General features: G+C 30.9%; 1 protein-coding gene and 1 long non-coding RNA gene across 7 annotated transcripts in view; one reads left to right on the forward strand and one right to left on the reverse strand.

Moving 5' to 3' along the window:
- LOC123697224 overlaps positions 1 to 24591 on the reverse strand; it is a 63798-nt gene that overhangs the window by 35102 nt on the left and 4105 nt on the right. Inside the window, exons 2-3 of one of the 6 annotated variants that reach the window (XM_045643661.1) lie at positions 17539 to 17624; positions 17294 to 17390 (exon numbers count right to left, since the gene is read on the reverse strand). In XM_045643661.1, the coding sequence (XP_045499617.1) occupies positions 17294 to 17390; positions 17539 to 17601 (160 nt within the window). In that variant the 5' untranslated portion in view covers positions 17602 to 17624. Of the gene's footprint in view, positions 1 to 2061; positions 2663 to 8389; positions 8514 to 16119; positions 16520 to 17293; positions 17391 to 17538; positions 17625 to 24591 lie in introns of those variants that run through there. The other 5 variants (XM_045643660.1, XM_045643659.1, XM_045643657.1 and 2 more) reach the window with 5 other exon arrangements.
- On the forward strand, positions 17679 to 19613 carry LOC123697225. Its single transcript, XR_006752213.1, has 3 exons — positions 17679 to 17761; positions 18771 to 18848; positions 19601 to 19613. It is a non-coding gene; the product is annotated as an uncharacterized LOC123697225 (long non-coding RNA).

The raw sequence follows: 24591 nt of genomic DNA on the forward strand, positions 1-24591 counted from the left end.
TATAAACATGATTATTTACATAATATTATTATTTGTGTTTTCAATTTTCTAGATAAACACGCCTTTGGTTTATTTTGAGCGTATGCATATTATAATCTAGATTCTAGGTACATAGTATAAAACAAAGTCCCTTTTTGTCGTCTATGTGATGTCAGATGTGTAACGCTTTGATCTTTAAAATTACGCAATTACTCTCGATTTGAAGAGGAAGGTTTTAGCATTAGCATATAGGTAGGTAGGTAGGTAACTTATGTAGGTAACTACCTATTAGGTTTTAGTTAGGGCGAAGTCGCGGTAGAAAAGCTAGTTTTTAATATTTCGAAAGCACTAAAAGTTTATAAAGGGTAGTTAAACATTAACAATAGAATCTGAAGACATCTTGATTGTGTGATAATGTTATCAGGAAGTTGATACAGTTTTTTTGGTATTGGTAGTTAGGTAGGTACGTACCTAGTACCTACATTTGTCGAGGAGTGTTAAAAACATCACGCTTCGGCGAAACCAAACTTGATGAAACAGTTACAAGAATGGGAAAATAATAAAATACCTATTACATGTATTTATTTATTGAGGGCAGGAAAAGGCGGCTAGTTATTTAATAAATCATGGCTTCAAAGACATTAATTACGCGATGAAGGATTAAGATCGCTATAAATTCAGCGCGGATATTGACCTCTTTATAAAGATGCAAGTGGAAAACGTCTTATGATTGCAAATTATCGCATTCGAACACGAAGGTATTTTATATAAGCTTATTTTCACAGTAAGTAGACAATAGCTCCATTAGATTTTAGTAATATTTCTAGTTTCGATACATTTTTTACACATGTAGGTAGGTAGGTATTCAGCCCCGACACAGATAATATAGGTACCTAATAGTACACTGCCCGGTTTTGTTTAATTTCCATGTGAAAATTCTTAATAGCCTTAATCGTTGTTATCGTGGAAAGACTGGCTCATAGATGGTGAGAATTGTAGAAGGTAAGATAGAATAATCTGAATTTAACATTCACATGTAATACATAGGTATTAGGTACCTAGGTACTGTCTACTTTCTAGCTTACACCTACTGAAAAATTTATAGGCTTTTACTTACACGTGTTTAAATTCAATATAGGTATATAAAGTGAAGTCCCGTGTCCCCGTAGTGGGGTAAGGCAATCCCGACTCGAGATTGCAAATTCGGGATCCCGCGGGATTAGAAATATCAATCCCGCGGGATCCCGGAATTTTCGGACAAGTACATAGGTGATCAGCCTTCTGTGTCCTACCAGACCGAGACATTTTTTCTTCGTCTCACCGGGAATCGAACCCAGGACCCCTCGGTTCTACGCTCACGCGTCAACCACTGTACCAAGGAGGCGGTCAAGAGGTACCTCCTATATAACCTACTTAAATTCAAAAGCTAATAAAATATACCTATTAAAATTTTCATCATTTTTCTGACGATCAGTTATCAGCGTAATGTTGTATCCTCAAACAGGAATACAATTCGATCCCTCGCGGTAGCAATGCTAACCACAAAACAGGTGGTCAATGGAAACTATTTTCACTTTAAAATATAACAAAAACGTGAGTTCTTTTGACGTAGGTGTGTCATAATAAAACCTCATAATAATACGTCCCTCTTTGGAAACAAGTAGAGTCGAAGTTCCACATTTTGCGTTGTACAAGTTGTTTATAACCTTACGTTCCATATTCAAATAAACGATAACTTACAACAAAGACCTAAGAAAATAATACCTACAAGAACTTTACAAATTAGTGTGGTGAAATTGATGAACATGTTAATAAATAAAATCAGCGGATCCAAACACCTTAATCGATAGCTAGATCGATTACACAATCATATCGTAAAATTCTCTCACATCTAAAAGAAAACCTGAATGTCTGCAACCTGATCACCAAGAAGTAGATAATATTATGTGATCCAATCAAGGATATACAAAAAAGAATACATACCCAAACGTAGCGTCGTATTTGAACAATCCACGGTAACACTTAACAAATAACACACATTTTTCTACAATTAATGAACAGAATAAAACGTTAGACATTCACCTCGCATGGACGCGGCGGGCTGACTGGCGACGCGCGCGGCAAAACCTGTTTCCGAGAAAAAACTTCTTCCCGCCTCGCTTGTGACCCTTTGCGTGCTTATCATTGCACTAGAATTATTTGTTAACTTCTCTGGAACTAATTGAGCCTCTTGAACACAATTCGAGGCTCCGTTTGGCACGCCATACACTGGGTATTTTTGCATCGTGCTGATTACCCTGGGCTCAGATTGGTTTGCGAATGCGTTCACTTTTAAAAACTCATTTGCTTGTTGCAAGAGCTTCCTTTGTATGTGCTCTATCTCTCCTTTGGAAGCTCGCGAATTCTCCGATAGTTCAGCGATGAGTTGATTCACGTTGAATTCCATGTTTTTGTTGTTGTCGTCTATAAATGGTTTTGTAGTTTGGTCGTTAGCTTTTTCTGTGTCGATTGCTTTAACTGTCATCTCTGTATTGTCCGGTGATGTGACTATTATTGCTGGTGGTTTGATATTTTCCTTCGCTTTACCACGTTTCACTTTTCTGACCGTTTTAGCCATGACATTTTTGTTAAATTGTTGCGCGTTTTTATTGTTTTCATTTTCAATGTCTATTTTAGTTTAGCTCTATTAATTGGATTCAAAAAATAAATTGCCGTAATTTACATTTTATTGAGGCTTTTAAATTGAAACTTAAAACAAATTGGGTTTAATATAGCTAGGCTGTACAGTTTAATTACTAGTCCCGGCTTTACGGTTCTAATTACCTAGTTTCTCTAAACAAATGTTTATAATATTATTTTGTAGCTTTGAAAGTTATTCTATTTACCTAGGTAGGTACTTAATCTTAGTTCTTACATCCTAAATGAAAAGCTTTGCGAACCATATCATAGTCAATTATACAGGATGTCCCACTGTTGTTATAATAATCTCAAAGGAGGTTATAGTTTTGCATATGCTGAATACGTAAAAAAATAACTTATAAAATTCCAGACGCATTTTTTTTTAATAGATGATTTATTAAAACTTTATGTGTACACTCATAACATGCAACTCCCGCAACTTTGCCACCAGCACGTGAGCTATCGTTTAAGATTAAGGTTTCATAGACAAAATGCCGGTATAATATGCCGGCTGCGCGAAGTTAGAGAAGAAAACATGGATTTTCAGGAAAAATTTAGCAAAAAAATTTTGACCTTATTAAGTATGTTGTTTATATATTTTTTACGTGATCAGTGTATGCTAAACTACCTACAAGTCCCTTCGCGCTTAGTATACAAATAGTGGGACACCTTGTAGATATAGGTACCCAGGTAGGTACGCTATTATAGATACAATGACAAAATCAAAAGGAATTACGAGTTACGACATAAAGGTAGTTGTAAGTATATTCGCGTGTACTGTATATAATTTTTCTTCATATCTTTGTGACGAAATTGAATTGAATTGTACTAACAAAGGTATAACAAGCCATTGTCGCCTTGTTTGGCGAATTATTACATGTGTTGGTCTATTGTTCGATGTAGATATAAGGTGTTGCAATTGATAGGTGCATAGATAATAGTGAAAAAGTGTTAAAAAGTGTTTCTTTAGACCACACTCCACAGACAAGAAAAAGTCTATCTGGCACGAATGGGAATTAAATTGTGGTCTAAGTGGGTGTGTCACATTGAAAAACGCAGTTCTATAGAAATTTTTAGTTCGAATTTCAAAAATTGTTTACCTAGTTTTAGTTGTATTCAATATACTTATTAGGTACCTACTTACCTTTTAATATATTCTTTTTTTTTTCGTTGAAATAAAATTAAATAATTGTTCCGGAAATTAAACGCTAATTACTAATTTCCCTTTCATTTAGCAATTAACATTTAGCAATTAACTTTAAATCTAGCATTTAAGGCCATGATGATTATAGTGCAGCCTAGATGACTAGATCGAGTTTCAGACAGTTACCAAATAACGTGTCGCCTTGAATTTATTACTGTACCAAGTATGGGGCGAACTTAAGGCGAAGTTGTTTTATAATTTAGATAAGCTTATTTTTTTTTTTAAACTATATGTACCTGTTTAGTTTCTTAGTATATATTTTAGTTAATATTACACTAAGATATCGCGATGATATGAAAAATTTCTTAAATTGATTTTGAAAAGAGGTTTGCTAAAAAAGGTTCCACTAACTAGGTATGAGTTCATTCAAAGTATTATATTAGCTATTTTTTTATACAATCTTGCAATGTCTTAATTATTAAGTTCAAAAGAAAAGCGAATCGTTTCACAGTATTGGAATTAGGTGCGGTATGTTTAATGACACTTAAGTAACATGGAATCTTGGCCATCTTGATTTCTGCTATAATTACTTCACATCGAGAGTTGAGTGCAATTAATTTACTAAAACTGGCATATATTCACTCTAATGGTATTTTGGATACCTACTTTACGATTTGAGATTTTATAATAAAAACAAAAAATAAATTATAAATAAGTAAGTATGTACCTAAGTACATAAGTGTAGGCCCAAATAAATTTGGTGATTTTATTTATCAGTTCACGTTTTACCCAATACCGATATAATAATGTTGTATTTTATTTACGTATTTTAAAGTTTTATTGTAATACATTTAAAATGGAAAACTCTCGTGTAAAAAGGAAGTATGAAACATCGAAATAGTTGACTGTCAATAATTTGTTAACTGCATTACTTTTAAATCTTGATTTACATCGGAAATTGAATCTACGCTATCATAAAATATGAAAGTGGAGTTTACATAATATGTATAGGTATGTACATTTCTTACAAGAATTTTGATCACGTTAGAAATTCAAGATAAAATCAATATAAAATACAATCCGAAATCCCCTTCCTTCTGTCTATGACTAGTAATTAGCACCTAAATAAATCCAAAAATTACTTAATCCATATATACCTAACTGTTTAAATATATATCAGCAAAGGCGTTGACCGAAACACGAGCGGATCTACGGTCAACCAGTTTAGAACAATGTGTTGATCTGTAATTAATTATTAGGAACTTAACAATGGCACTATACCGTAGTGGAAATGAATACAATCGCCTTAACAATTAACGTTTTCTTGGACTTTCTTAATTAGACCAAAGAGCATTCGATGTAACAAACTTTACATTAGAAGAATTCATATACCTAGAGGTGCGTTTTATTTTTTTAAGAATACAAAATACCTACCTAGTTAATAAACAATAAACTGGTTTAAAATAAATAAAAGTTTTAATTTTACACAAAAATGCACGGTCGAGTAATAAACGTTTGAGTTTGTGTTTGTAATCAATTAAAGTTAGGTAGGTATAGTTCATCTACTTGTTTCTGTATACGATGTAAAAAACTTATTTTGTGTTTACTTCTAGATCAGAAGACGGTTTAACGTAAATAATAATTAATGGAGAGACAGCACGCGATTTCTAACGTATCTTATATAAGAGTCTCTATAGCTTCGTTTATATGACGCATGACTAAAGTTTAAAGAAATAATGGTTCTATTAAAAGGTTTATTGCTTTTATTTATGTTCTATCGTACATCAATTAAAACAAGAACAAAACAAAGGGCTCTAGTAACTTATACCGTAGTACCTAATACCTATATCGGATATTTTTTCAGAATTCAGGCGTTAGTCAGTTTATGAAAATAAGAATCAATGACATGGCTACATACAGAGAGACTATAAATACAGGATTTAAATTATATCATAGACGGGAATAACATTCATATAAATTATTATGTCATGACCTCGAATTATGCTTGACTTTATTAAGGCGTAAGAACCATTGTCATATGTCACTTTGTCATACTGAACCTTGGGAATAAAACAATACTTATTGATTATCTAGACCTCAATTCATAATATTATAACTGTATATTGTAATATGAAGTTTTGATTGATGTTTATTGTACTATGTGAGTAAAAAAATAACAGGAACATAATTATTTTCTTGTGAGTTGCGTGCTCTAGTTAATAATAATAATAATTGCTCTTCAGCTATACAATATTAAACTTCCAATCATTATAAATAATAACATTTATATCTAATATTAATAAATCAATTGTGTTAAAAAATCTAATAGGTATGACATTAAGTAAAAATACACACTTTAGCTGTATCACAGAACATATTATGTACCTACCTTAAATGAATGTGCGTTAGCCGAATTAAAAATTATTGAAGCTTAATATATTTTATAAGGTTAGGTTAGGTTAGCTATTAACTACTAAGTATTATTAAAAAGATAGCAAGTGTTTCTTGAATTATAAACGTAAGCTTGTATCTAAATAATATTGTTTTCTTTTTTTATGAGATCAAATAGGAAATTTAATCGAATCTGTACCGCATGCTCTACTTTACAAATCCGGAACTTTTGAAAAAATAAATAAGAATACCGTTCAATCACACAATACTGGAATACTTATAAACGTATGTGTTGAACAGAAGTATAGAACAAATATTGGCCTCACGTAGACGCGCAACGGTAGGTGTCCTAATTAGCAAGTTTCCGTTAAACATATTGCAGATTTGAGATTTCTTAAGCGTTCTTTTGTTCTAGATTATGGTAATCTCTATAGTCCATATATTATTATGTGGTGCAATATTATATTGCAACTTTTGTTTTAAATTCTGTTATGTTTCGTATTTTAAGGTTATGTAAGTCAGCTTTAATTGACGTCGATGTTTTAACAAAACTTCATGAGGATATTTCACAGTTTCAAACTCAATTTTCAGTTGAATTTTTTAGTTTACTGTACGTTATAATTATCTCTGAATTTGTCTTATTCTAAAAACATAGTTAAGTACAGCTACTAAAATTTACGCATTGGACATGTACATTTCATAAGTAAGATTCATCGATTTTAATGAAGAAACAAACACCTTTTTTATATTGCATTGAATAAGAAGATATGCAAAAATTCGTACGTAACATTGCAACATATAACAGAGTAATTCTTACGACGTAACGACAGGCTTCGCTGGGTGCCATAAACGGACTCTTAAGTAAGGAGCGGATGCACTGATCTTTAGAAAATATTATCTATTTCATCATTTAATCTAGTTTATATTGCCAAAGTGCTTTTGTAATCACTACATAGTATAAAACAAAGTCGCTTTCTCTGTCCCTATGTCCCTTTGTATGCTTAAATCTTTAAAACTACACAACGGATTTTGATGCGGTTTTTGTAATAGATAGAGGATAATAGATTCAAGAGGAAGGTTTTAGTATATAATTTATCAGGTTTTAGACAAAGCGGGCGAAGCCGCGGGCGGTAAGCTAGTTAAAACTAATTTGAGGTAATTATTGTGTTATTTTCACATGAGTGTAACATGTCATAACGCTTCTCTTGAATTTCTACAACTATCTCTATGCTAAATTTTATTAACTACATCTTTTCAAGTTTAGCCGTGACAATCTAGCAGACAGATAGACAGACAAAATTAACATCCAATTGAACTTACGTCGACTTACACTCGTTGATATTTTATTTTTATTTGTATTATTAAAAATATAACAGAAGCCCATATTTTCGAGATCTACATCTATATTAAAATTCATCAAAAGTGGTTCAGCCGGTTATTTCCGCTTCTGATTTTTATGGTATTTAAAGGTAAGTGATAAAAAAATAATGTATTTGCATTTTTAAAACAATTTCGTCTCATATTTAGAGTCAAGAAAAAATAAATATATAGCATTGAATATTCATTATGTCTGTTTGTGTGTCAAGTATAGAGCAAACATTAATTGTAAAAACTTGAATATTTAAAAGTTTAATGCGTTGATGTGACATCTGATTGATTAATCTCTTAACTAGTTTTAGCGCGTGACGTTGTTTATGTTATTTTTTAAAGATTCATCAGATTTACATTACCTCTTATTATTAAATTATATATTATTATATTCATATATTTTTTTTTAATATAGTTTTTAATTTTTATTGAAATAACATTTTATACCTCAAAAATATATTATATTTTTTAATGTATAATCATATTTATAATTGTTTTATTTTACTCTTTCGTATCAAAACTATTACCATTAAACCTTACCATTAAAAATAAAAGGTATTTAAATTACAAGATAACTATTAAAATAATTGACTACGCATCTATGATTTATCCTATTATAAAAAATGAGGGTGGAGTTTCAAAATTGGTTTAGCTTGGTGATTTAATGCTTTATATAAGTTTATCGTAGCATCATCTAATAATAATACCGTTGTTCTTAATTTAAACACCATTCTATGTATTTTATTATTAAAAAGAAAATTAAATTTAAAAGCCTCAATAAAAATCCAACACAATTGATTACATCACTACATTACATAAATCACATACGCACATCACTACATTGCACTGTTAAAAAAAACAAAATTCGAATTTGGAACTGCACTTGATTAGCGGAAAAGTTAAAAAAGAATTAAAATTTGAATTTGGAACTGCACTTGATTGGCGGACATAGAGTCACAAGCGCAGAAATAACACTGAGCGTCTTTCAAACCACAACTTTCGTAGTCCATACTGTGACGTGAAGAGTTGAGAAAAATAGACGCGACATTGGAAACAATTGAGTAATAACAACGGAACCATATTATAATTAATTTAAATTATAATATGATAGAGCTAATTAAGAAGTTATTTCAGTCATTGTTCATTTGTGATGTTATTGTATTAAATTGCGAATTAAACTTTTTAAGTGCCAATTAAGCGGCTATTTTACGTATTTTTTTTTAAGTTGAGTAACTGTTATTGTAAGGTAATAACGCTTTAAAAATCTGTAGTTTTTTGTTACAAAAGAAAGAATATTTTGTTAAATTTGTTAATATTACCTAGGTCCTTGAATGTATTCATTTTTGATCACTACAATATGTTTTCGAATAATATTTAAGTTTACTTAATTTTGATCTTATTAAGTACATATTTTTAACGACATTTAATTCAAAAAAAAAATACAAAGCGAAATATTATAACATCAATTGGTATTCAGCGTTCTCCCCAGAAGTGAAGGTTAATTCTAGGCTAGACCCAAGAATTGACTTCAAGTAAAATAACTCCTTTTCAATAAAAAAAATGGCAGTCCTTTCAAAAATAAAAATTAAAATGGAAGTTCTAAATCTACGTAGCTCTATACAAACAGTGCAGTACCGTCTGTCACACGTGGCTGCTCCATATAATGAGTTGAGGTCTGGGTCCAGTGGTCACTTGGGGGAGTTATGAGGTTTATAGTATCTGGGGTTCTTTGTAGTGATTTCTTGATACCGCAGATAATTCAAACATTTATTTATTCAACCAGACTTCGTATAGAAGCGCTTTTGAATCGTAAATTTGGGGAAGATGCATGGTATCTAATCGAAAGTTGTGTAAGTGAATGAATAAAATTTATAATTGGTATTGTGTTTGGTTTTTGGTTTAATTCACAGTACTTATCTTGCATTATTTATTCTTTTTATATCAGATAGGAAGAAATTGCTAGGCTACATGCCATATTGTTTTATAGACAATATTTTTTATAATAAATAAGTGAATTTTAAACGATATAATTACTTAATTACAATTTACAGTCAATTTACATTAGATATTACAAATTCATTGAATAATGTATTTCTCCATATTTATTTCAATCTATTTTTCCTTAAAAAATAAATTCTTTTAAAGATCTATGAAAGTATAGACAACAAAACTTCCTAGATGAGCAAAAAGTTATCCACATAATGTTATAAGTATTTCCTCATCGAGTGATTGCAAAAACTCGCACGCTCTACATTACAGTGGATAATAATTAATAAAGAATAGTTTATAATTGTTACATGTAATTACACACTGTTATGTATTTTTGAGAACATTGTTATGTTTTGTATGCTGTGCACTGTAATTTTGCTAATCTTGCTGTCTATAATAGGTATGTCGTTTAAACCACAGTTTAATCTCTATTTTTTCTGTTAGATATGTTTATGTCAACTGTTTAATAATAATAAGCACCTGATGCTAAAACAAGGGTTGTTTTGATTGTTTCAAAACGTATGATTAAATTTGACTGTGGTTTTAGCAAAAGTATGTTGAGGTGGTCCTTAACTTTTTTGAGTAAGATTTCTATATTTTGAGCATATTTGTTTATAGTGCTTCGTTTTAGTGTCATTTTCTATTATTTAGTGTTATTTCCAGTGCCGGCGTTAGAGGGGGGGGGGGGCGAGAGGGGGCGATGGCCCAGGGCGACAAATTCTGGGGAGCGCCAAGGTCTGAAGTTGGAGTCTCTTGCCTCTTCTGGTGCAAACCCTCAGAACTGTGCTCTACTCTCTGTGCGTATGCATATTTTTTATTGAGATTTTTTTAGATGGACTCTAACGATATCGTTAGAGTCGCTCTTATATTTTACTTGGGATCGGCAAAAAACTAGCACTTGATATTGCTTCCCTCAAGTGGGCACCACAATATTTTCGCCCAGGGTGTCAGTGGCCCTTACGCCGGCACTGGTTATTTCCTTAGGTAATTTCAGTTTATTTCTTGAAAGATATCAGTTGCCGGAAAGATTTCCATATTTTTAAACCATGGAAAGTTTGTACAGTGGAAATCAGATACTCGTATGTTTTTTTCTAGGTCATGATATATTTGGATACCAAATATCCGCGTTTCGTTTTTTGTTTGAAAAGCAATAAACACCTACATATCCAAATTTTCGGTTTTTATTACCGACAACTATTGATTATATTAATATGTAAGGCAAAACGTTGTAGTTTAAAAGTCATAAAAACTTATTAAGTGGGTTTCCAAAATAGTAAACATTCAAGGTTGTATTTCCCAATGAAAAATAGATCATAGATCAAAGTTCCGTCTATTTACTACGGTAAAAGGTAAAATAGAATGAATTTGTCATAATTAGATTCAACGCTGCTTGATTATTTTCTTGTAACTTTGTAAGTTGTAAGTATGTGACATAAGTTTTTAAACCTTTCATCAAATCAATTCAGGAGCCGGTATCTATATTAATTTCCTTCAAAAATAAAAAGAGTAACAAACACAAAATTATTTCATCAATATTAACATATACCTATTCATATACAGGTAGGTACATATTGTATTTTTAAATAAAAGCTTACAAGAAGCTTGCTACGCACTGCGGAGCGTGTCGTGGCGTAACGTCTTACGTTCAAACTCGCGATTGCGTTCATAACATAATATCTATAGTTTTATAATACGTCATTGTAATTTAATTAATAGCTAGTGTTTGATGTGTACCAGGGGCTCAGTGGTCGGATTTGGAAGTTAAAATATTAGGGGTTCGAGACTAGATCGTGCTAAAATTATGTTGATTTTTCAGTTTAGCCGTAGCTATAATAAAATGTCATCAAGTCATCTTGAGATGTATAAAGAAGAGTAATAGATAAATCCATTATTATTAACTACACAGATAATAAATACTTTTGATATAAGTTTGCTAATAAATTATTATTATCATTATTTCACAAGTCTCGAATTGATTGATTTTATCAAGTAGTCTATAAATTTTGTTCAACATTTTGTACAACATAAATAAATGTTTAATACAACATTTGTTTTAACAGTTCAATGGATTTTTTATATTGATTGATTGACACACGAAAATCTATTAGGTACCTACATTATAATTATTTACTTACAAAGGCCAAAAAGCTTTGTGTAAAAATAAACTGCGATTAAAAATACATTAAGAGTTTAGAATAATTAGTTGCTGTATAATTATCGAATAGAGATATTGCGTGTGAAATGTCGTTTAGATTGTTATTTAACGTATAATAAACATCAATCATTGAATCCACACCAAGGCTGCTAACCCTGTTATTACGATTAGAATAAATCTTTGGTTTAACTTAACCTTGGTTTAGTTGTGTTGAAATTTGTAAGTGATACTATCTAGTATGTAATATATAAATTATAATATATAAGTGAAATCGTAAAGTTCAAATAATGGGTTTGCATTAGTTGAATGTGCAAAAAATACTTATACTACCTCATGCTTGTATGTCGTCTATATTTTTACCCTTGATATACTTTACTTTTGAAAATAAATTTGTTCAAAGAAAACATATCAGCTTCACCTACCGTAGGTATAGCAAATTTTAGAAAATAATAAATGTCATCCGAAAAAAGTCGAGCGAAAACGCTATCATAATTAGTCCATTGAAATGTTACATTTTTTAGGCCTAACCTTGCGTTTTTTAGAGGACGCAATTTTGCAACCCCAAATGTAACTTTTCAATGGACTAAATGGTGTCATCGAAACCGTAATCGTAAAATAAAATAGATTGCAAACGTCCAATCAACCCTAACCGTCTCTTCTTTTATGTAAAGCTATGAAAAGGGCGATTTTTAAATAATGAATTATGTAAGAGTGATAAAAATAATGTTATAAATATCTATGTATATAGATATCTACAACATATCTATCCAGTGTGTGCTGAAGTTGTGCTGAACAATGAAATTAATGCATTGAGTCCAACGACGGCGATAAAATAGCAAAAATGTTGTTCGGTTTAGGGCCGATTTTTCAATCCTTGGTTAAAACTTATTCATCGAATAACGTAACTACCATTTCAAAAATGAATTCTAATTGTCCGTATTTGACAGTTTACAGGTGATATTTTAAAATGTTCGTGTAATACTTTATTGGACGGATAAATTTTAATCATGCAAGGAATGAAAAATCGGCCCTTAGATAATATTTAATGAAATTTGCGTAGTTTGTAGGTTTATTAACCCTTATTAATTAAGGCATTTTTAATATTTACCTACTTAAATACATACCTTCTCTTCTATTTAAATTCAATGTATACCTAATCATTTTCAAAACCCGCAAAAATGTTTACCTTAAAATCGCGTTTTTCTTAGCCAAATCAACCCTAAGTTAATACAGGTGTTAGTTACCCCACCATGATCCCTGTATTTGTGACCTCAGCCGGCAGGCAGGTGTCCAACAGTCAGGTACCTAATAATAGTATTTGTTTTGATGTTCCTAAACCTGTGATGTTACGTTAAAAAAAGGATAGGAAAATCGTATTTCATGATATTTAAATGATACTCAAAAATAAGTTGTATATTTGACATATTATTATAAAAAAAATTTAACATGTTTCCCGCCAAAAAGACGAACCACAGATAACGTATGTATCATCAAAGAAGTTGTGCTGTGTGCACCAAAACTATAAACTATATGACTTAATACTGCAGTCTTCAATAATTTTAAAAGCTAATATTAAAATTGACATTTGAAACATTTTAAAGCACGCATTATTTTAACCCTTTATTGCAGCTGATTATATAAAGATGTGATGGACAATGTGACATTTAATGGTGAATTTAAGGTCAATTGAACCCTGAGGGTACTATTATAAATGTTTTTTTTTATTTAGGTTTCAATTATAACAGCGTGTTAACAAAACTACCTAGTACTTAGGTAATTCTTATTCGCGCTTGGCCGCTTGTTTATTATTTTATGTTTAGCTAGTACGTAAAAAAATACTAAAACACATTTTTATTTTTTACTATTTATACTAAAGTTTATTTTTTACTATCCCATTGTTAACCCATTGATCAGATTATTTTGTGAAATAAATGTGTAATCAAATCAATCCCGCATAGTATTTTCTAGTAAGTAGCAATTTATTTATTTTTAATTCCAGAAAAATCAATTAGAGTTTTTCATAATATCTAGTGCTCTGCTAAACTGTACAAAAGTTTGTTGGCAGATGTAGTTGGATTATGGATTTATATATCAATCATACGAAAAACCATGGACCAATATACTCAAGTATTGGTCCATGGAAAAACTCAAAACACTTCTGATATCATTCTCCTCTATTTTCATACAAGTCACTCTACTGAACCAGTTAACGTACTATGACACATCTTAATAAAAATATCAGCAACCGATTAAAAAACCAGCAACCTAATAAAAACATTCGCCAAGTAAATACAAATTACTTTTAATTCGTTCAATTTATTCCCAATACTTGATATGACAGCTTGTGGGCGGACAAAATTATAAATTGTTGAACGAAATGACACTTCCTTGACGCGGCTTTGCCTGCATTTGATCTGTAAGAGTTAATTCGGCGACGCCTACATAATCTGTTGCCTAAGATTAATGGTGACCTTAGAAAAATGTGTACTAGTTATAGGCCGGTTGCACACGTGAAAAAGCTAATATATTTTAACATGTAAAACCTTTTGTTCTTAATACGATTAAATTAGCTTCACATGTAAATTTATATTATGTTTCTACATAGAAAGTATAGTATATTACATAATATACTACTTTAAAATCTATTTTGACCAATTTTAAACAAACGTAACAAGTTAGATTCTGCCCGTCTTTATTCACGTCATATGCGTAGGTAGTATGTATATCGAATCCTAAATAGCGTTCAGAAATCTTAGGTTTATCTTTAATCCGAATGTTTTAAATGACCTCATAATATAACTGGCACTAGGTCATAGTTTATTACGAAAACGTTGATTCATGATTGAAAAGGTTTTTAACTTTATCATCTTTATTGTTTGCTAAATATTATTCGCGTCATATAGTTCTTTCATACTAATGTAAAGTAAAGTGCCCCAAGGCTAGTTATTTTTTTTTGTTTCTATATTTTTTGCGAACATGTTGTGTATGATATTGTTTTAATCTTAAAAGCAAAAAAATATTTAAATAATGAAATGAAAAATTCTGCCTCTATAATGCAATTAACGGGTTAATTCTTTTCTCGCGTAGCATTCTATAAACAGTTATTTTTCCTAGAGATTATTTTTTTTTGATGTAACAATGATGTCAAACCATAGAAAATTGCTATTTGTAAACTTACAAAAGCAACTTGTTTCTAAATTTGCATTCAAACCATCATTATACGCTAATAGGTCTGTAGAACCCATCCAGTTCTCAGAAACGAGGTACGGACACACCTACATACGAAAATGCAGATCTGATAAAATGCTAGCTTGTTTATCCTGCGTAATAATGCAGTAAAAATTACGTACTCATAAAAAAATAAAATAATGATTATAAATACATAGAAATCCAAATAACAAGACACTTATAGATAGCATGACATTTTTAAAAGACCTTTAGTCCTTTTAGGGCAAATTGTATAGAATTCTTGACATTATAATATTATGCTGAAATATAAACAGTTTTGAATGACCTGATGTTTCATCTACACTAATATTATAAAGAGGAAAACTTTGTTTGTTTGTTTGATTGTAATGAATAGGCTCATAAACTACTGGACCAATTTTAAAAATTCTTTTACCATTCGAAAGCAACATTATCCACGTGTAATATAGGCTATATATTATCACGCTAAGACCAACAGGAGCGGAGCCACGCGGGTGAAACCGCGCGGCACAGCTAGTATTTTATAATTTTAAAAAGTTCAAATGTCACACCTTGGTCACAACGCTCAAAGGCTTCCTTAACATATTATATTTTTTCTACATACAAATATCAAATATAATACTAGGTCGTCAAAATAAATACTTAATTATAACCAAATATAGAGATATACAAATAAGCACTGAATCCTAGGTTATTTTTTGTTTTTAGACGTTTTATGTATTGACAGTTAAATTAACTTTAAACGTAACATAAAATGCAGTCATTACAGAAAGGGTCAGGTAAAAACTAAGCCTTCGACGATAGCACGCAAGCTGATTCTTTAAAATCACGCAAGTGGAAATTGGAAAATATATTACTTTTTATCTAAACCTAGTTAATATACTTTTATTATATCTTACTACAGTGACTTTAAATTTAAAGATATAAATTCAGCCTATGAAGATGTACATATTCTAACTTGTATTGAAATTCTATTTTTATATTTTTATTCGCTTTTTACTACGTCTTTATGATAATTTCTTAATGTTAATAAGTAACTTACTTTTCTTACAAAAATATACATGATGAATTTCACATAATATTATTAAAAAAAAATTACCTAATTATTGTTTTCTAACCACCTTTTAGTTAGTTAAGTAAGTTTTCGTCAAAAAATAAACTTTTCAAATTAATTGATACGTTTCAATAAATAAAAATAAATATTTACCTAGCATGGAATATAAAAATGGCGAGCCAACAATGGCTCTTCTTCGGGGATCCATTTTTGACACTTTCACTTTCACAGATTATGTATAACTTCTTATGTCACTTTTGGCGCGCAAATTGTCACATGTTTTTTTTCGTTATCTGTGACGTTATACTTTTAATTTTTTAGTCTGTGGTAAATTAAATCTTCAGCAGCCTACACACTGTTCCACGCGGTAAGCAGGAAGGAAATGTGGAATTTCTCGTGCGTTACTTATAATGCGCGAATTATTGAAATTTATTCGTTTTTAGCGTTCGTTTAGTTCAGCTACGCTATCGGTACAGAATTGTATTGGAATAGTTATTAATAATTATGAAATATTTCGGAGTTTGCGGTAAGTAAATTATTATTCCTGCTTTTAATTTAACAAATAAAAATGCTATAGCAGATTAAAAAATAAAATTTTATAGTAAAAAATGTTTTGCTTAATCTTTATGTAGTTAAGATCTTATTACTTAGCTAAATTACAAGATAGAACATTATTATGTTATTAAATTGATCTTTGGATATAGATAAGGATTAAGGTATTCAGGTACCTAAATGTGGCAAAATATGCAAAATCACTTATCAGCGTTTTCGGACATCACACAAAAACATAAATTATCATAGTTAAGTACTTATTTTGTAGAATATGTAAAAACTACACTTTTTACACTGGGATATTGTAAAAATAATTAACGAAATCGGTTCAGCAGTTCTCGAGTTTTGTGCTCACCAACACATTTTTCAGACATTGGTCATTTGTGTAGCTGGGAAAAGAGCTGGGAATATTAAATTAATTAAATTTAGAACAAAAGATTGTAAACGCAAGACAGAAAAAAAATATTCTGTAGGTAAACATGATGCTTATCTTGATTTAATCAAATAATTCAATAGGTACATGTTATTGCTACATCTCAGTAGAATTCTTGTAGAATTATTTTAGCACTCAATTTGCACCAAATAAAAAAAAAAAACGTCAATACACAAATGTGTATTGAATTTTAAAAGAATTTTAAGGCCAGTTTCACGTCTTGGCGCAAAATAAGTCAAAATGTCACTAGATGTTATCTCTAACTGTCCAAGCATTCAAAGAAGTAGCCACGTGAGAAATAACCGATGCTCATTTGAATTTAATTTCATATTGCATACTGACCGTAATACGTAGAACCGACCGTGGCGCCCGTGACTTGGTTCTGAAAACAGTGACTTCCAGGCGCTTCGATAGGAGAAATATCTTGCCGGCACATTTTCTGTAACAAGGTTTCACTTTCAACTTTTGTGTTCAGCGCCATCTAGCGGATCACGCTTACACTAGAATGAAATTATGATTTTATAAATTCGTTCGAATGGAACGACGTGTTTCGCAATAGAACTAATAGATGGCGGTAATTTACTTACATCAAGATCGCAGATGTCTTGATTCCTTTGCTCCTGAGTCAGGTTTATGTTTTTTGTTTGCATTTTCTTTATTTATACAGGACCACCTGAAACAATGAAAAAGAAATATTAAAGATTATAAAAACAATATACGAAAAAAAATGTATTCATGTAATCACAGAACTATATCGACATGTAACTAAGTACATGTTTATAATCTAAATCTACCCACAATTATTAAAAGGTAAGTGTGAATTTCTAGTTGCGATAAATTTAATAGATTTTATTCTTTTTAACCGACTTCAAAAAAAAGGAGGAGGTTATCAATTCGGCCGGTATATTTTCTTTTTTTTATGTATGTACACCGATTACTCCGAGGTTTCTGAACCGATTTACGTGATTTTTTTTTGTTCGATGCGGGATGGTGTCGAATTGGTCCCATAAAAATTTTATTCGGATAGGCCCAGTCAATGACCTATTATACTAGTAGACGCGGCATACGCCAACATCATTGCACTAAAAAACAGCGTAATTAATACATACCTACTTACTATAATGCATTATCACCAATACAGTTGTTCTCTCTTTCACTCTCACGCACGAGACATAATACATGTCTCACTCATGTACTTCGTAATAACAACTGCCGATTAAAATATAAAAAGAACGTCCAGCCACGACGCTGAATGGTGCGTGACTAAGTGAAACTCGGGCACTTAGCTGAGTTTTTTCTTGCCAAAATAGAGAGCGGGTAACGTATCTAGCTTTTTTATATATCATAGGGCCCAGTAGTTTTTATTTTATGAGCATTTTTGTCTGTATTTGTAAATGTTGCAAGTGCAAGTTTGAAGTCGGTTGTTTTTAACGCAGTTATCACTTGTTTAATATGTTGTATAATATTTAAATTTAAGTACGAATTCCAATTATTGGATCGTAAACATAGACTATATTCCAAATCCTTAACTACTTCGTAAAACTGTTTATTCAACAGAATAGTAAGAAAGAAGTAATATTAATAAGCAAATTATTTCCAAGAAATTGAAATATGTAGATTCCTAAACACACCGTTTATATCGAAATTCCAAATTTCCTTTTCATAAGGATGATTCTATGAAATTACTTAATAAAATCACCGAGCCAATATGAAGTTTATTAAACTTGGTTATAGCAAGAGTTGGTAAAGCTTATTTCAACTTTATCCAATCTCCATTTGAATTGCTTTCCTCTTGATTTGAAATTTGAATTTGTTAAAGGTGCTATTTTCAAAGGAGTTATGAAGTTTTGACTTGATGGAAGACTTAAGTGTGGTAAAGAAAATATTATATTCATAGGTACGTATTTTAATGTAAATGTTAAAGTCTGTCTGTTTGTTATGGTTTCATGGATAAACCGTAACAGCGATTTCGATGAAATTTAGATTGAAAATATTTGCAGACCTAATTCTGTATTTGTATAAGTTACTTCTCGTACGTCTGTCTGTATTGAACTGTTTTGGTATTAAAAGGGACACAAACCTAAATTACAAATTAGTTTAAATAATAAATTCTATTACTGAAACAATTTAGTCCCAAAGGGAAGTATTTCTGTTTGGTCATCATTCCCCAGGTAGATTTTCTTTATTCCACTGGGAATTGAATCTAGGACCTTCCGATTATATTACAAACTCGATAACCGTTAGAATGTCCACTGAATGATTTATTATTAATTATAAAAGGTCAAGTACGTGTCGGATAGTTTGGTAGTTAATAAAACCTAATGAGTTATAATCTTTAATATTACTATGTAATCTTGGGGCAGTCCGGCAGTAACTATTTATCTGTGCTATAAGACTATTTATTTCACACTGTATTAAAATTTTAACTTCGATGATACAGACCCGTTACAGTCTCTTATTTCCGTATTTATCCGTATCCTTTATTCTATAAATATTGATATTATAATATTATTAAGTATATTATATTTGAGGTAGAAATTTATGCTGTAACAAAGTTAAGCTGTGAGGGGACACTGAGTTTAGATAACTTTTTCCTTTAAAATTCAAGTAGGTATACTGTATTCCATATAGATTTCCATTTTGTTACAGGTCAATGTTAAGAAGAGGGGACATTGGAGCGATTGAACCTCAACACAATATTTGAGTAATTTTACTTGAGTAAATAATATCAACGATCAATAAAGTTGCTTTACTTTATTTTTATTGTGGAATTATCGATTTTACACCCAACGGTGTAACCAAGTTAGGAAGAGGGGACACTGGATCGATTGGACCTCAACCACAGGCCACTTCCGTCGCTTACGATTGTTGTTCTCATCGGATTTAAATATAAATATACTATATGCCTGTGACGTTACTTGTGTTCGATTTTAGGTAGGCACTTAAATACATTAGTTTTTGAAAATTGAAGATTTTAACGCAAAACCATATCGAATAAATTCCTAAAGAGTAATCTGAGTTACTACGTAAATTAAGTAAGTTTATATTGACGTATTTACAAGCTATTTAAAACAAATTGAAAATTTAAATTTCGCTATGAAGAAAGACAATTAAAATAAATTCTCGTATCTAATTAAAAAGTTTTATTTTTTTTTGTTCCAAATCAGGACGAACAAAAATCATCAATTATGACAATATAAATGTCAAATAATGAGCACATAAAATTTGATTACCATCATTAAAACAAGCGATCTCAAATAAGTAAGATTAAATTGAGCCGCTGTAAGTTTGTGGGAATGCCTCTCAGTATTTCCTGTGCACATTATGATGGGCTTTTGAATGAAATGGTCATTCATTCATGCTGTATTGATAAAAGTTCCATTATGGCTTCTCGTTGACAGGTGATGTGGTTTTATTATTTGAGGTGAACATGTGTGGATTATATGTTTTTGATGTATTTTGTCTGTATAACGTTCTGTTTGAAATTTGAATTGATCGTAATTATTGTTTGCAAGTTCAATGAGAAACTTATCAAATTAATAGATAGCACAAAAGTAGATGATAACTATATAAATAATAATATCTGCGCTTTATGTGCGTAACATTATTCTAAATTTAATCTACGCTTATATTATGAAGATGCACTTTTTATTTGTTTGGTTAAACGCGATAATTTTAGGATATTGATCTACTTCTATGGGTCGTATCTTGTTATAATAGTCTCTATATAATATAGTCTTCGTCGATAAATGGACAGTTCAACACTAAATAATTTTTCAATTCGAACCAGTAGTTCCTGAGACAAGCGCGTTCAACCAAACAAACATACTTTGCAACTTTATAATACATATTATATCATAGATTAAGCTTCATCTATACCGAGTGTCCTAGGCAACCTTTGTATGCCAGTCGAATTAAAGCCCAGAGCGGGTAATACCTAATAATACCCATTAATAAGTAGCCAATAAAAACCAAAACCACGGTTTAACTAATCCACCGCTGAATCGAGCGTGTTCCAAATCATACAAATTAACCCGTAACAATATTATCGGATGGCTCGGACGGGTTAACTTCGCCTCTGGGCCAATTATATCCCATTCAACTACCTACGCCACGCTATTCGAAAGATTGGTTAAGCTCCGTTTACTATGAGCTAGTGGAACGCGCTTTTTGATGCGGTGTTAGTTACATATAATCTGTGGCTATATGGTTGGGTTAGGCGTTGTAGCTTTATTGTCAATTTGTAGAAAAAGTTAGCTATTTATAATTTAATAAAAGTTGATAATAATCGAGTTAGAATGAAAAAGTAGGTACCCATGTTTGTACTTTGTAATAAGATGAACGTCAAAATGCATGTTCCTAATATTGTAAGGTTTCACAATTATTAAAATGTGGATTATATGGGTCCAGAAAAATTAATATTTTTTATTCATCAACATCTCTATTCGTTCATTCCTCGAATGTTCTTTAATGCATTCAATCAATTTCAATTTTACATTTGCCCGCTGTTTCACCTAATGGAGACTGATAACGCATCCTTACATAAATCTTATTTACTGAGTATCTATTCAAATTTAAGTATCCAGTTTAAATATTGGTGGAAAAACTATTATGCTATAGAATGTAATTCCTGAGAGGCTCGCAAGAGAAAGTAGGATACGTAGTCAAGACTAAGTATATAAGTTATTTCATATTCATGTAATAAGAATAGATTTGAGGATACCGTAAGGAATAAGATTGAGAATTTAATTAAATTCATATAAATCTCAATAAGTACATATTTTTCCTCCAAAAATAGCAATAAACGTCAGGAAAATGAACTTTGTGGTTTCCGTGAGGCTTTGCATAAAGCCAATAAGCTTACCAGCGTTAAATCTTTCCATTTCTTTTACTTTAAGCGAAACTGTATGTGTATTTTACTTTATCCATAATGTGGAGAGTCTTTGAGAGGATCTTCATAATGTAGAACTAAATTTCAGAAGTCGTTTCCTTTTTATTGTTTTGCTATACCAATATCAAACAAAGTAGGCATATTAAATATCCGTGAATTATCCAATAGCATAATTATTAGTGATCTATTTTTAATAGCCAATACTCATGCTCATGTAGATCAACAACGACGTATTATCAATCCTATATTTCCTAAGGTTTAAAACATTAAAATTGTAAATGGTATAACTTACTTTATTATAAAATATATTTTTCGAAATGTCGGTTAACAGATAATATTGCTTAAAATGGATTTTCCAGAAATTAGTTCCACATAATAATTGTTACGGATTGAGCGTTACAAAGTTCGAAGTTACGTTATAAATCGTCCATTATTTAACGGTCACTGTTATGGTCACAAAAAGTTTTGCCCATCTCCTAACAGATGGTCAACACATTCTGTTTATGTTAGGAACTAGGAAGTAGAAGCGAAATCAATAACTTACGAGATAGGAAACACATTTGACAAGTGTACAGGCTTTTTATTCTAGTTCTTTCAGCAAAATATCTTTCGACGAAAATTTATTGTCCTTTATTATAGTCCCAATTTCTATTACATTCAATTATTCATTCATAATTTATCAAAATAAGGTAATTCCCGATTATCAAGCTAACATATCCAAAATTCCCTCACATGCGTAGCTGATAATGTAAACGGTCCTTAACCCGTTCGTGCTAGCAGTTAAAGTCTGGTTCGGTTAAATTTTAATCTCCGTTTAATGGGCACTATGAGATAATTGAAGTGTTTTTTACATACGATCGTACTCAAACCCATGACCTTGTGGAACGAGCTTTTGTTTTACGTAACGTCATAGTTTATTAGTCGTGTGAATGCACTTCTTCATTGTTTTTGTGTTGGATTATATTCTATACTAGCTGCGTCCCGTGGTTTCACTTGTGTAAATTAATTTTTCTTTTTAATCCTAATCTTCCTAATCCATATAAAATAGCAGAATCAAAATTAGCCTAAGATACTCATTATTACATAGGCTATCTGTCAGTCAAAATCGGTTCATCCGTTCCAGAGATTAGCCCGAACCTTAGAGCAGTTGATTTAATGCTATAAGGCCTGAACAGACAGACAGTTAAAAATTGTAAAAAATACTATTTTGGTTTATTATGTACCGTATATACTATAATATACATCCATTTTAATATTACAAACAGACACTCAATTTTATTATTGGTATAAATATATCATTTGTTATTTTTATATTTTCTCAATAGATCTGTTTTGTACGCCCAGTGCCCACGCTCTGGATGGGGATAAATCGTTTTTAGCTCTTTATTGTATTTATTAGCGTGGGATAATTGGAAATTATAACTGAGAGGATTTAGCTTAAAAGTTCTCGATCGGTTATAAGACACCTATTACTTATTTGTCTACAAATCGGGTGACTATGAAAAAGAAATTTGTCTCAAAATTAGTAGTAATAAAGACTCGACATCATCACTCTGGAACAATTGAAATAAAATTGCATTTACTTTAGAAAAGTCATTTTATTTACCAGCATTCATTTAAGAATATAATTAAACACATGTTTCTTTGTCAATGAGAGCTTTTAAAGTCCTTGTGTGGTTCTCACGTGGTCCTATAGCATCTTCTTTAGTCTGTGAAGTGTTTAAAGCAACGGATTTATAAGTGCTGTTTAAAAATAACAATTTTATAATGTATTCGAGCACTAGTTAACCGGGGCGGTACCGCTTCCGTGGGAATGGAGGTGCTTGCGGTAAAAAGCAGCCAATATCTACTACTATTTGCTTCTATTTAGTTTACAATGTCTTCTCAATCATGTCAAATAAGAATTATAGAGTTTCAAAGGAAGGTTAGGTTAGATTAAACAATAAAAAAATGGTTTGAAAGCTGGAAGCGAGCTTTCGTTAATTCTGTAGTGGAAACGATGTAGCTGTAGCTTTTATTTCAATATGCATGTAGTTAAATGTGGTTGTGTTTGAAACTTGAAAAGTACGACAAGACATGTATTTACATTCCTTATATCTGTGAAAGTGTGTGTTATAACTATGTAATCCTGTATGGCAGAATAGTCTTTTGGACAAATTTCAGGTAGGTATAAATTACAAATTTCTACCGCTAACTTTTTCAACATTTATTCCTTGATTTATTCATTTATAACAACATTCCTTCATCGCTATTACTGAAAATTGCTTCGCAATTACTACAATGTAGGATAATTTAAACGAAGCAATAATTGAGTAACGACCCTAGAGATTAATAATAGCTACCGTGGCTTCTTCAAGCTTAACTTTGCTCATTTACATAAACATTGTGTAAATGGTATTATTTTGGAATTATCATTATCTTGTAATAATAACATCGTTTATCTTTATAAAAGGAAAATAAAATTTCATGAAGAAATTTTTAACTATTCACTACATATCAAGAAGAGCGGATTATTATTGGAAATTTGACTTTAAATTACGTAATTATAATCGAGCTTTTAAAACTACTAACTTTTATACGTGTAAAAATGCAGTAATATTAGTATGTTTTTCTCTGAAACAATGAACTGATTGTGACCGTTACTTTGTGCTGCCTAGTGTTATTCAATTTAAATTGATAAAGAACAACACATTAAAAAATCTAAATCTCTATCTCTATGACTGTGTCTATGTTTGTTTATCCACTTTTG

Source organism: Colias croceus, chromosome 14 (assembly GCF_905220415.1).
Source record: "Colias croceus chromosome 14, ilColCroc2.1".
Classification (NCBI taxonomy): Eukaryota; Metazoa; Arthropoda; class Insecta; order Lepidoptera; family Pieridae; genus Colias; species Colias croceus.